General features: G+C 42.1%; 1 protein-coding gene across 5 annotated transcripts in view; it reads left to right on the forward strand.

Annotated features, from left to right (window-relative positions):
* The window catches only part of RANBP17 (RAN binding protein 17), a 245,233-nt gene that overhangs the window by 162,670 nt on the left and 67,896 nt on the right, over positions 1 to 14,667 (forward strand). For all 5 annotated transcript variants that reach the window (XM_025043079.1, XM_006906589.3, XM_025043080.1 and 2 more), the window contains 3 exons: positions 1,165 to 1,228; positions 1,321 to 1,429; positions 13,768 to 13,871. In XM_025043079.1, coding sequence (XP_024898847.1) covers positions 1,165 to 1,228; positions 1,321 to 1,429; positions 13,768 to 13,871 — 277 coding nt within the window. The remainder of the gene's footprint in view (positions 1 to 1,164; positions 1,229 to 1,320; positions 1,430 to 13,767; positions 13,872 to 14,667) is intronic.

The following is a 14,667-nucleotide window of genomic DNA, read 5'->3' on the forward strand; positions in this document are numbered from 1 at the left end:
TCTACTCTTTACATGCACGCCTGAGTGACCAGAGTTCAGAGCTAGACTGCTCAGTGCCCCCGTACAGAGGCAATCCCAGAGTTCTGTATTTGGAGACGATGTGAAGGAAAGAGCCAGCGTTTTCTTTGGAAACGTGAAAGGCGCCATGTAGGGCTATGATCGCCTGCAAGAGAAGTATGAGCGAGTATGCAGGGATGACCAAGAGAGGCCCTGGCTGCAGTAGAAAACACGCGACGGGGGTAAAGTAAAAGAAAGGGGTGTTTAGAAACCGAATAGATGTTCTTAGAGCCCACATCAGCCCTTCTTTGATGACGGCATTAACCAGAAATTATTTAGGCCACGTGAGCCCGTTTATGACTTCTCAACGTTATTCTCATTCTGAGTCAAAGTGCCCAGGTCATAATGCGATGCAGTAGAAAGTGGAATCGGACCCCACTCCGAGGCTCTGCACCGTCAATCCACAGCTGTGTCATCTGGGACAAGCAACTTAATTCAATGAGTGTTTGTTTTCTTATCTATGAATTAGAAATCATAAACACTATTTAACAGTGTAATTGTCAAGATGAGGTGAGTTAACAAATATGTCTTGCACCTAGTAGGGAGTTAAGAAATATTAGGTCCTCTATTGGGTCCTCTCAGCCTGTCCTCTAACACCGTGACGTGCAGTCTGCCACATCCCCCTCATTGTGTTCTGATCTTCATCTGAAGCAGAATTTTCCTAGATTTCTACTAACTGAGCTCCTTGTCTCTTAGAATTGAAAATTTTTCTTTTTTGATAACCTATTATGGATCTTTTATAATTATTTTATTATACAATAATATTAAGTGGAAAGAAGTTCTCACATTACACCCCAAATGTAAAAAAGGTCAGTTTTAATCTTCCGCTATGAAGGCTTTAATAGTAAAGAAGTTTTTATCTTAATTATAAGATTCATTCTTTCCTTCCATAACTAGAACATGTATAAGCTAGGAAAAGTAATTGCACTGGTTAATAATGGATTATCGTTCTTAATAGCATGAAGGACTTTTCTATAGGAATACTCTTTAGAAATAATATTTGTTCTTCATAAATAGAAATTAATGCCATTATAGTTCGGCGTTATTTTGTGATTTATTACCTATTGATAAGAGTTCTATTTCCCCAGATTCCTTAACTTCTATTACCTATATTCTTTTAAAAAAGCTCGTGAAGATAGATGCCGTGAAATTTATGCTAAAAAATCACACGGTAAGTCTCATTTGCTTTAATGAATGACTAAAATGTTCCGGGTCACTTAGATAAAACATTAGTAACCGTGGATGCTCTTTTGCTTTTATCAGAGTGAACACTTCCCCTTCCTGGGCATCAGTGACAGGTACAGTCTCAGTGACTTCAGGTGTCGAACAACCTTCTACACAGCCCTCACTCGCCTGCTCATGGTAGATCTAGGTAAGGTTAATAACTTAAGCTTGCTTAATAAGGGATCGACAGTACATTCGTGTGGATAAAGAAGTGAAATTCTAGTGAGTACCACATTTAATTGATTGGAATTTGCCAACTCCAGCAGTTTTCTACGACTTTCTAAGATTTGAGCATTCACTCGTTAGCGTCGGGGCCAAAAGACAAATCTTTACTTTAGGTGGTATTTTTCACTTCAAATAGCACTTGCACTAATTCTTTACCTTAAAATTTATTTTCCGGGTATCTTTTAATACATTAATTTTACTGCCGCGAATCCAGGAATGAGCTTAAAGACAGGAAAGCTTTACACAGAAAGATTTTCTTTGTGATGATGTTTAATATAGAGAAAAAAATAGAAACAATATAGATGTCCAACATAGGGAATTGTAAAATTAGTCACACCCACTTGATGGAATAGTGTGTGGTCATTAAAATTACGATTTAAAAATAATGCAAGATATGAAATTTCCTGGTATAATAGTAGAAAAGGCAAGGGGCAATATATCAAAAAAAGACTCAGATGAAATTCTTCAAAAATGTTAAATATTGTCTTTGGGTACTTGGCTAGAGGTAACCTTTCCTTGTTTCTGATTGTTTGAATTTTTCTTTCATACTTACGCAATGGGAAAAATAAACTTGAATTTTTTTTAATTGAAAAGCCGAGGTTGGCCAGGAATCTCCACAGGTAGACAGCCCCTTAGACAGGCACTTACACCTCTCTGTGGTGCCCGCATTACTCTGGGTCTCCATTTTCCTTTATGATTGAATATCGCAGGTTAAATTAATCATTTTGTAGACACGTGAGAGTTTAGTCAGTGACGATATCATCCTTAGAGAATATACTACTGATGATACCTTTTTCTTCCTCTCTCTTGTGATGTATTGATTGATCCATCAACTTAAATATGAATTTTTAAAATGTGATCCTTCAAAAGGAAAGAGGATAAATAATTTTATTTTGCATATAAAAGGCATTGAACCTTGTAATGGAAAGATGACCAAACCCCTCTCTGCTCCACTCTTGGATTATTTTTGTGCATTTCAACAGAAAAAAATTAGCATAAAGACAAACAGCTAAAAGTTGAGGGAAATGCAACTAGAATGATTAAAGAGCTTAGCAGGATTGATTTCGAAGGAAAGATTAAAAGAACCATGTATGTATAACTTGGCTAAGTGACAACTAGGGCTCGAGGCAAAGAGAACTGTCTATAAATATTTGAAGAGTGTAAACCAGGCGTGCAAAACCCAATCATCTGCTACCTTAGGCAAGTAGATCTGAGCGACAGCTTTGCATACTGCACACCGGCCTATATTACGTTTTGGCTGCTGCCTTGGAGAGAAGAAGAGCAGCCCAGGTTCTTTGTCATTGTCCTGAAATAAATCATTTAGAGAGCACACTGTGCTGAGCTCTGAGGGCACTACAGAGACCTGGCCATACTGTACCCTGCCCTCAGCGAGCTTGCCCTCCTCCTTCCCTGTAGTCCGAGCATTAAAGAAGGCCGCGGGGCCCTTGTCTGGACTGAATTTATTCCCGGAGCCTTAGAATTGCTCTTCGAATGATCCTGGCAGACGGAGCGACAGAAATGGGGGACCAGAACGAAAGAGAACTAGCTGGAGGAGATTTCCTAGAAATTAGCCCCCGACACGCACGTCCTCAGGACCTGGCAATGGAAGGGGTCAGGGTCTGTTTTCACATGGGCGTCGTAGACAAAAGAACGCGCGTGTGTCTGCGGTGGCTTACACCACGGGACCGCGGTCACGCTCTCCGGCGCTGACGGCTGATGGGCCTGACGGTGCCCAAAGGGCCTTGCGCGGCGCATCGCCTCTGCCAAGGCGGCTTCTGTTCTGCGTGGCTCACTGTAAACTCAGGTATGAGAAACCGAGGTAAAAATGTATGAGTTTGAATCATAGGATTTTATTAGGTTTCACCAGGATTAGAGTTCTTTGAAATACTTAACCTGTAACAAGATAAAGTACAAATTGATTTCATTTACTTATTTATTTTAATTCTTTAATGTCACTACATATTTGACGCCTTTTACCCCACCCACCTACTCCCTCCCCCATCCCCTCTATAAATTGATTTTTTTTAGTTGTTTTTTTTTTTTTAAGATAAATGTTTGTTACATTGCAAGCATTTTTTAGATATCTTGTGAGAAACAGAATTGGATATAGGTAAAATTAAAAACAATAGCTACCCCACTCATGGAACTTTTACGTTGTTTGGAAAGAGATTCTTTCTTATTTATCAGTGTTTTTCGCTTTTTAAAATGGTGGCAGTCATAAGCATCAAGTGACAGTTCGTGGTGTGTGTTACTGGAGCGTCTTTGCCTTGAGAACCAGAGGGAGCCCCAAATCTGATGAGCTCCCTCGGCGCCCAGACTTCGCCTTTGTCATGTTCTGTAGCACCAGCCCCATTATCTGTTCGCCGTAGGCACTCGGTAGATATTTGGCAAATGAGTGGCACTCACGTGGACGGTAACCAAGACGCCATCCTCATGTCTCCCAGAGTCAGGTCTGCCTGCCAGGCTCTCTCTGGGCGTAGCTTTGACCGGTGGCCTCTCCAAGACAAAGCAGGTGAAATGGCTGATGACTTCCACCAGTGACTTGCTACACTTGACCACTCTTGTGCTAGATTAGTCGCTTGTGGTGCCTCTATTCAAAGTGTTATTATTTTATAGACGATCATTTGTCGAGTGTTGTTGAAAACAGTTTTATCATTCGAGCCTTTTCTCACAAACTGGGTCGACTAGAACGTTGTCAGTATTCCCGTATATGTGGTTTTATAGTTTTCTATTGTGTGTTCACTGTCATGGAAACAAGGAAAAAAGAGATAGTTCTCTTTGCCAAAAGAAGCAGACATCCACGTATTAAATGAAAGAAATAAAAATATCAGGTAATAAGAGTCCATCCTTCTCAAACTAAATGAAGAAAAATTTAAGGAGGAACTTTTTATAACGATGATTTTTTTGTAAGAATCAAAGAGAAAAAAACACCTAACCAAGCTGCTAGCAAAGCACTAGATGTGATTCTTGGATTGCTAGAAAGCATATTCTAATTCAGTCCTACAAAATAAATTGAATGTTTTGTGTATAAGCCTTGCACATCGGAGTGATTAGAAATTGGGTGTCACATTAATTGATATTTACTTTGAAATGCATTTTGGTTTCGATTCAACAATTTGTGCTTTGTGTGAATTTAATTAGATGCTATGTGCCCCAGGTTGTGTTTCAGATGAAAATGGGGATTTTTTTTGGCAATAAACAGTTGTACTATTTTATCAAATTGCTCCTTGGCTAAACTAGATAAAATGTTCTGCTGAATAAAGAACATAATTGAAAACATTTCATCATCAGAACAATGACGTTTCGCGTTGGCGATGTATTTTTTGTATTCCAAGAAATTATAAATGGAAATGGAAAAATTCCCTTCACGAGATACCTTACAGAAGACAATGGGCGACCGACCATACGTGTATGCATGGTAGCCCTTCCAAGAATCACTTAAAGTTCCTTAGGTTTTTTTTAAATTAACTTCGTCAATCTAATAAACTAAAAGAAAGATAGTATTACCCAAGCCAGTAAATGGAGACCCTCCGGGGAGCCGTTCAGTATAAAATACTGGAATAAATAAAAACCTTCTGTTTTGTTTAATTCGAGTGGAAGTGAATTCAGTTGACAAATATCGGAGAGGCTAGTAAGTGTGGAAAAAAGCTATAACAAGGCTTTTTGTTTTGTGGAGAACTTAGTATTATTAGTTACAAATTCAGTTGTTATCAGCCACAAATTTAGAAGTGTCCAATGTCACCAGTAGTTGTTTTCCCTTGCACCTTTTATGAGTGCACCTTATCTCAAACTCTGAAGATGAGAATCGTGATGATAGAACCTGAGCGAGCAAAGCTTTCCTCAGATACTCAGACTCTCAGATGCAGTCATATATTTTAATGATCCCAGGGAAGCTAATATTAAAATGGCGTTTATACACATGAAGAGATAGTTCTCTCTATAGGGACGAGGGTAACATAGCATCCATCTACCTTTGTGGCTTATAACGGGTACTTAACACCTAAAGATATCTCTAGCTGGAATTTCAGAAATTTTAAATAACAAGTAAATGACTTGAATCAAAAAGGAAGAGTATTCTACAAATCGCTAGTAAGGATAGAAGTTAAAAATACACAGAAGGAGGAAACTTTCCTTTTCTTTAGTAATAATAACTAAGATCTGTTTACAGATTTGTAGTTTTAAAACCACTTTTATATACATTACCCTGTTCGATCCTCGTGACAGCCCACACGAGCAGGTACCGTTGCATTGTCCGGCCGTTGGAAAAGTGAGGTGCAGAGATTAGATGTTTTGCCCAGAGTCGGTCATGGGCCCTGTAGCCCTGTGACCACACGTTCTCATTCCTTTTGCTAAGTCGTTACTTCCACCTTTCACATGTCCGATTGATTAGGAAATGTAACTTTTTCTTCTTCATTTTTGTTTGAACTATTTGGACTGAATGATTGATTCGAGGCTTTGGAGACAGTGAGAAGTAGGGAGAAGGGTTACTTTCCCAGCTTCTATCAAATAAAGATAGATTCACGTTTATTATTTGCCCTATATAGGTATATTATATTTCCATGATCAGTGAAAGTCAAATGCAGTTTTTAAAATTTGTCCTTATGTCTAATAATTGGCCAAAGCGTATTTCTTTTGATGAATAAAGAAACGCAAAAGATATCCCAGGAGGATTTAGCAAGGGAGAAGCTTGATCAGAAGCAGCTAATGTTCTGATAGATAGGAAGAATACACCCATCTATCACCCGTGTCCATGACTTGGCAAAGACAGTCTGGAAAATAGACGTGGGGGGCGGGGGGTGGGAGTGGGCAATAAGGGGTAAAGAAGCAGCTGGAAATACTTAGAATCTATAATGAGATAATTAAGACTAATTAGCTGGCCCTGTAGGCAGAAAGCAGCCCATTAAGTCCAGATCCAGTTTTAATAACTTACCTGGTTTTGAGGGTACAGTCCAAAGCACCCCAGGGGACGAGGTGCTTCAGGGACGAAACTTTTTAGGGTAGCTTCTTAGGGAAGGAGTACAACAGTCTGCAGCGGGCAATGTATTTTTCTTCTGGGAATTAAAATAAACATTCTGGTTCCCTAGGGAGAGGGATTAAAGGGAGCCTCAATTTTTTTATCTATTAAATGGAGAAATCTACCTTAAAGAGTTGTCACGTGGCTTAAATAAGATAAAGATGTGCAAAAAGGGCCTGGAACAATTTCTGTCGCAAAACAAGTACTCAGTATATATCACGACACAAATGTTGACTGAATGTACTGTTAGGGACACTGACTGCCACCGGCACCTCCCGACGAGGCAGGTTCGGTGCCCTTGATGCAGCCATCCTGCCTTCAGTACCTGGGCTACCGTTTTCCAAAGGAGCATAAGTCGGCGACACTTCCTGACAGACTGGAATACCATGCTGCCCTGCCTGAAGCCACAAGCCATCTCAAAGCCCGGTAGAACTGCTAGGCAGTTTAGAGGGAAATGAAAACAAAAACCGAATTCTGGCCCAAGTTAGGCAGATCTAGCTAAGCACGTTTCTCAAGACTTCATCCTGGAACTTCACACGCGCTGTCTGAATGAAGCACTGGGGAAGAGCCGGTGGTGTGGGCCTGGGCCTGTGGGAGTCGCTGGCTCTTCTGACATTACCCGCCGCGACTTGGTTTTGAATGGATTGTTCGTCCTCTTCATTCTCTTTAGTTTGAAACAGAGGCTTCAGGCCCGAACGTTACTGACTGTGTTAGTTTCCTGTTACCACTGTCACGACTTACCACAAAGTCGATGCTAAAATATTACAAATTCCTCATTTTACAATTCTGGAGGTCGGAGGTCTGAGATGGGTCTCAGTGGGCTGAGTCAGGGTGTCGGCAGGACAGTGCTGCTCTCTGTAGGCGCTCAGGAGGGACGTGTCCCCTCGCCTGCCCCAGTCCAGAGACGGGCTGCTTCCTGAGCCCGTGGCCCTCTCTCTCCAGTGACATTGGACCAGCGCCTCACGTTGCCAGCTCTCCCTGTCTTCTCCCCTCTAATGCTTTCAAGGACCTTCGTGATTACATCGGACCCCCCAGATGACCAGGATAACCTTCGATGTCAAAGTCAATTGATTAGCAGCCTTAATGCCCCTTTGTCATAGAATCGAACATCTTCACAGAGTCCAAGGGTTTGGATGTGGACACCTTTGGGGGCCACTACTCAGCCTGCCACACCGACCTATCACCGATACCAAAGTGTTTCGCGTAATGCTCGTCACGCGGTAAATCCTAGTAACTGCTGGCCACCATCATTTGTCATTACCATAGTTACTTTATTACTTGCTTCTCCTTGGCCGCTCCCCGTGTAATCCAGCTGAGGAATTTGAGGAAATGAGAAATTTCACTATTCTGTATACATTTCAAGGGATGGAGATAGGGGGAAAGAAACCCAGAGTTTTATTGTTTGTGGTTTTGGTTTTTTATTTTTCGAGATTTACATACCATAAAATTTATCCTTTTAAAGTGTACAATTCAGTAGTATTTAGTATATTTAGACTATTCTTATAGTTTTACAACCATCATCATCTAATTCCAGAATATTTTCATCACCCCAGAAAGAAACTCTGTGTCTTCAAGCAGTCACTCCTTCTTACCCCTCCCCGCAGCCCCTGGCAGCCCCTAATCTACGTTCCAGCTCTATGGATTTGCCCATTCTAGGCCTTTAATATAAATGGAATCGCATAATATTCTGTCTGGCATAATGTTTTCACGGCCCATTCATATTTTAGCATGTGTCAGCACTTCGTTCCCTTTTACCGCTGACTAATATTCCTTCGTGTAAATATACCATATTATTTATCCATTGATGAATAGTTGATGCACAATTGGGTCGTTTCTGCCTTTTGGCTGTGATGCTAATGCTTCTATGAACATTCGTGTGTAAGTCTTGTGTGGACACAGGCTTTCACTTCTCTTGGGTTTATATCTAGGGGTAAAATTGCTGAATCACATCGCAGTTCTGTGTTTAACTTTTTGAGTAACTGCCAAACTTTTTTCCACAGTGGCTGCACCGTTTTACATTCCCACCACTCGAGGTTTTAAATGACACAAAATAACAAATCTAGTGTCCTGCAACTATCCAAAAGCCAACCTACTGACAGAGTTTCTATCAGTATTTTAATGTCACTTCAAAGGAAAAATATTTGAAACTCAGAAAAAGGAATAGCTTTCTATTGAATGAGATCCTCAGAAATCCAGTGGAGGGAATTAGCTTTGGGTTTTACTTAAAAGCCAAAGAATTTATTATTATTTTAAAATCTGCGCATGACTGAGAACTTACAGTGTTATGTTAATATTTACTTTACTCGATGTCATTGAAAATATTAATCTATAAACAGGCACTTTGCCTTCAAATCAAACTGGTTTCTGGGCCCTCATCTTGTTAGGGAAAAAAAGTCAGATTCAAGTATTATTTATAAAGTGATCACATATACATTCGACATACTAAATATATGTCTGCATATTTGAATATGACGTCATAACACAGATGAGGAAACAGCCTGTAACGTGTTGTATAAAGTTGTTCGCATGATGTAAGCAGAATTGAGCAGCTTCGCAGCGTGGAGGATACAGCACGTCACGTCGCAGTCACAGAGGAAGCAGTGCTACCTGAAAGGCAAACACTCTTGTCAGAATAAGGCCACCGGTGTCTCGGCGTCGCCTGCCTTAACCTTGAACGACTGCTGAGGAATTTTTCTCCTCACCAGCCACGTCGATTATTCTTCTCCCTTTTGGTGCAGCTCCAGACTCAAGATTCCGTGACCCTGACTTGAGCCCCCACCTCTGACACCTTCCACTCCAACAGAGACATGGGGAGAAGAACATGAGATCGGCAGCAAAGCAGATTTGGTTGAGGATCCTAGTTCACTGACATTTTATCAGCCGGAGGATATTGGGCAAATCGCTTATCTCCTTTGAGCCTCTTAGTTCACATGTAGAATGAAGGAAATCATCACCTAACTTCACAGGATTGTGGACACAGTTTATGACATGCAACAGTGCGTCAAACGTAGTAAGAGCCGCGTGGGTGTTCGTTACGTAAACTGAGCACCAGAGTCATTGCCTGCGCATAGTCAGCACTCAGGAAATGACCGCTGTTATTCATTCAGACACTATGCAGATATTCCTCGAGTGCCAGACGCTATACCAAGCACCCTGTAGGGATACGGCCAGGATCGAAACAGACCAGGTCACTTCCCCAAGGAGCTTGTGTTCTAGTAGGGAGGGCAGCGAATACATATGTAAATTACTAGCCAGTCATACTACGTAAGTCTCATAAGGGTTGGAAAGTGGCTGAGGGCGGGAGGTAGGTACCGCGGTGCCATCTCAGGTGCAGTGCTCAGTGGAGGCCTTTTCTGCAGAAGTGACGTTTAAGTAGAATCGCTGCTCACGTTTGTCTTCGGTATCTTCTCCTTGACTTCTCCCTGCGCATTCTGGTGGCCGCGCCCTTGTGCTCCCGATGTCCCTGTTTGCCTCAAAATTTGACTGAGGAAAGAGGTGAAGTCAGGAAGTTTTTTGATCAGTAGCTCAGTACGTTAAGGAAAGGGTGGAAATGTTAAAATCCTGAGTTTATGCTTTCCCCGGAAAAGCTTTGCTCCCAGCGGAAGGCTATCGGCCTAGGGACCTCGTGGCCACACTTTATTGGATCACCATCATCGCCTAAGTCCATGTCAAACTCCAAACAACAAAAACGCTAATGGCCGTCCTTCATTAAGTGCCAGACACTGAGCAAGGGCACTTACACATGTTTTGTCATTTAATCCTTACAGCTAACTTTATGAAGTACGGTAGCCCCCTCCCCCGCCCATCCACGGGAGATACATTCTGAGACCCCCAGTGGATGCTCGAAACCACAAATAGTACCGAACCCTGCAGATGTTGTTTCTTTCTATACATACATGACTGTGGGAAAGTGTAGTTTCTAAATCGGGCACAGTAAAGAGATTAACGATAGCTAATAATAAAATAGAACAGTTATAATAATACACTGTAAGAAAAGATGTGAGTGTGGCCCCCGGTTCAGGCGGCCCCTTGCTGAAGCGTTTCGTACTGGCTCGATTCTTCCTGGCGCAGAGCATGGCCGTCAGTCAGACGCGTTTTCCGTGCAGGTCTCCCACCTGCAGATTTAATGCCTCTTCCATCCTAACTAAGCACTTACCAGGCACTGTGGCCATAACTTTTGCAGTTCGAGGCGTGACAGCGAAGCGAGCACACATTTTTTTCCTCCTTCACAATTTCACAGATAGGTTTCTTCTTCCCATCGTTCTTAGCCGCCTCAGCATACGATTTTTTTTCTTTCCTCCGTAAGTCAGAAACTTTCACCTCTCACTTAAAGGAAGCACTTCACGGCTTCTCTGTGGCAGATCCGCCTTGCCAGCCTCGCCGCCCCCGCGCTTCGTGTCGCTGTTAAGTAGAACGAGGGTTGGGTGAACACGAGCTCCGCGATACCGTGACAGTGGCCCTGACCGAGACGGCTGCTTGGCGCCAGATGGGCGGGGGAGCATCTGCAGCGTGGACACACCGGACAGAGCGATGATTCACGGCCCGGCCGGGACAGGGTGAAATGCCACAAGATTTCATCATGCGACTCAGAGCAGCACGCAATTGAAAACTTATGAATCGTTTTATTTCTGGAATTTTTCATTTCGTGTTTTTGGACCTCGGTTAAGCATGGGTAATTGAAACTGTAGAAAGTGACCCCACAGATAAGGGGGGTCTACTGTAAATATTATTTAATGACAGATGAGGACACGAAGGTTTGAATGAGTGAAGAGACTTTATCCAAAACCAGACGGCTAGCAGTAGCAGAGCCAGGATTCAGGCACCCAATCTTTCCAGCTCCCTTGTCAGCCTGCGGTGTTCCCGTCAATACTTGCACACTTAGAAAATGCTTCATCTTAGAGGATCGAAATTATATAGTTTAAATAGAATGTAAATGTATTACATATTTAAGGATTTGATAACGTTTACTTCAGTGAACGCATTATTCTATATCAGGTGTCTTATTAAATAAGGGAGTTTTAAAATTCACCTTTATTGTGCAATAAAGGCGAATTTCTATTCAAATACAGTATTTCTCTAATACATGCCAGGCACTGTTCTCAGTACAAATACTAAAATGCTAGTATCACCGCTGCTGTTTACTGAGCACCTTCTATTTTTCACGTGTTATAAGATTTAATATTGACAATAACCTTCACAGATAGGTATTTTCATCCTTATTTTGTAGGTGAGAAAACAGACTCAGAGTGACTGGTAAATATCTGAAGCTGTGGGGAAGTATGTGGGGAAGCCAGACACCAAGGCTGTTCATTACTCTCTGTTCTGAGTTCTGTTTATCAGAGCCCTTCCTATGGCATTCTCTTTGACTGAGAAATGCAGAGATACAGTCTCGGCTCTCCAGAAGCGAAGCCAAAGATACTATCAGTGTAGGCCGATAGACCTGATGATTTACATACACGTTATAAACTTTATCTCCTTCAATCCCCACAGTAACCCTCATCAGATGATGGTAATGGTGGAATGATGTAGGTGGTATTATTAGTGTTATCATAAGCTATATGCCTAAATACCCGCCATCTAAGGCCTTCTGATAAATGGTATCTACAGTCAGACAGAATGCCGTGTGAAACCAAAGTGGGAAGGCGGGACACTTGCGGTGGGACCTTGGGCACTTGTGGAGGAGCTTGGCTCAGACGTTGGGAAAGTGATCATCTGACCAGGCTTTGGAAAATAAGAATGGCTCTGTAAAGCTCTCCGATGTTGTCACCGCCTGACAGAGGGCGTGCCTAAGAGGAATAACTTGGTCGCACAGCCAGTCGACGGAGCAGGGATTATAATTTGTTCTGCCTCACCCTTTGGCTGGGATCTTGACCCTTGCCTCCAACAGCACACCAGGACAGACTCAGCATTTTGACATCTCGTTGTGAACAAAGCCAAGTCCCCGATTCTCTCGGACTCTGGAAACAAATTATGTAAGGTTAAAGGGAAAAGAGAAGTCACGAAAGATCAGGGTCAGCCAAGTGAGCCAATCCTTACGAGTCGAAAGATCCCGATTCTGCCGTTGGTCTGTGTACGTGGCCTTGGACCTCAGTTTCCTTGTCTGTAGAATGATGTATAGGCCATTGTTTCTCAAGTATTTGCATGTCTCTGAATTACCTGGAGGGCCTCTTAAGACAAAAATCACTAGACCTCACCCCAGAGTTTCTGATTCAGTGTATCTGGGCTGGAAGCCAGGAGTTTACTCTAACGAGTTCCCAGGTGATACTGATGTTGCTGGGTCAAGGACCAAACTTTGGGAACCACTGATCTCTTCTCTGAGATCTCGTTTCCTCTTCAGTGCTCTATTTTAAAACACAGGGTAGAAATCAGGAAGGCAGGACCAAATTATGCCACGTTGAGCAAGTCACCTAACTTCTCTCTGCCTATTTCATCAGTAAAAGTGGGGCTCTTAGTTCCCTGTGGCACAGGATGAATGAGAATCAACTCTCTCATTTAGAAAGAAAAACTCTTTTAAAAAGAATACTCTATATAATTGTCAGTTGTGCATATCCGTGTGAAGTGAAGACTGCTTTGGCAGAGCCCCTGAGAAAACTGTAGTCTAACTTTTAAGTCAAAAAGAAAAAAAAAAAAATAATAACAAAATGTCTCTCCCTTTCTATAAAGAAAAGGAAGCTTAGTACAAGAGGAAATGTACCCATGGAGAACGTACTTAAAATCGAAATGACCCACGAGGTACTTCATCCTATTTGGCAGATAAAAGTTTCCCTGCTTTCTGTTTAACAAATTAAGTTTTAAAAACAAAATAATAAATAGAAGAATAATAACTTAGACTTCTCGGGGCACCTGAGTCTGTGAGCCCTTCGGGGTCTTGGCACCCAAGGAGAAGGGGAAAAAAAGATCTTTGTCTCTGAGGCTTTGAAAGTCGCTTCCTGAGGCATCAGGGTGGCTCTGGGGGCCCCTAACAGCCGAGGGGCTGAGATGCCTGGGGCACGAGTCTGTTTGGTCCAGTAAAGAGCCAGGGGAAAACAAAATGGCTGGTAAGTAATTCTGCTGTTTCATCTGGTGCAAAAAGAGAAGGCAGAACCCCAGAATATTCAATGAACCAAAGCACAAAATGTGCCCTGCGTGTGACTGCAGGCCAACCCCTTCGCGAGAACATTTCTACCCTGAACGGAGCTCTCGCGATTGAGGCTCACATACGATAGCACACGTTTTAAACCGTGGTCACCCTTTTGTTTTTCTGATAGGCGAAGATGAGGACGAATTTGAGAATTTCATGCTGCCTCTGACGGTCTCTTTCGAAACAATATTACAAATATTCAACAACAACTTTAAACAAGAAGATGTAAAGGTGGGTTCGTTTCCAAGCACGGGGAAAGAATTTTGTCCTTCCTAGGATACCTAGGTGCAGAAGGCTCTGCCTGCGCACGTGCGCCCCGAGCCTCATCCACCCCACGTTCCCGGCTGCACGTGTCTTTGAGCCGTACGTTTCATATAAGTACTGAAGTTCCTTATACAAATGCACTTTGAGGTCAGCGGTGAGTTCGGATAGTCCGTTGATGATTAGATGGCACAGGTTCGTCTCTCGTGGCAGTCAGCATCTTTGAAAGAGCATTTCTCGTGGGTACGCCACCTTAAACCTCCCCGTTCTGTTCATCTACCCGGCCCTGTACGTTTCAGCATGTTTATATGGAGGAACGCACAAACATACACATGCTAAAACGCTACGTCTCTAAATATTTTTTTAAACAAGAATTTATATAAATCAAGACTTTATTAAATGGCTAGGCATATATGTATAAATAGGAGCTGGGCTTGAAGTATTGCATTCTTAAACTGAACAAAGTGATTAGGATAACTGATAGCTAAATAAGGTTTTTATGTGCCTGTGGGAGCCATATTAGGATTGATTTGACAAGTCAGTTCAGCTGTGGCAACAGTCATAATATCTAAGACAACATTATGTTTTATTAGTAAAATCCTTAAGTGTAGCAAGCTGTTTGTGACAAAACAGCCCCATATTTTAATGTGGAGGGTGGGGAGCATAAGATCTGCTAAATAGGAATAGCATCTTCTGAAATTGTAATATATCGGGTCTGTATTAAGTAGATTGACACTGATTATTATTTTTAAGGGACTAATAAATG

Source organism: Pteropus alecto, unplaced genomic scaffold, assembly GCF_000325575.1.
Source record: "Pteropus alecto unplaced genomic scaffold, ASM32557v1 scaffold40, whole genome shotgun sequence".
In the NCBI taxonomy this organism is placed as follows: Eukaryota; Metazoa; Chordata; class Mammalia; order Chiroptera; family Pteropodidae; genus Pteropus; species Pteropus alecto.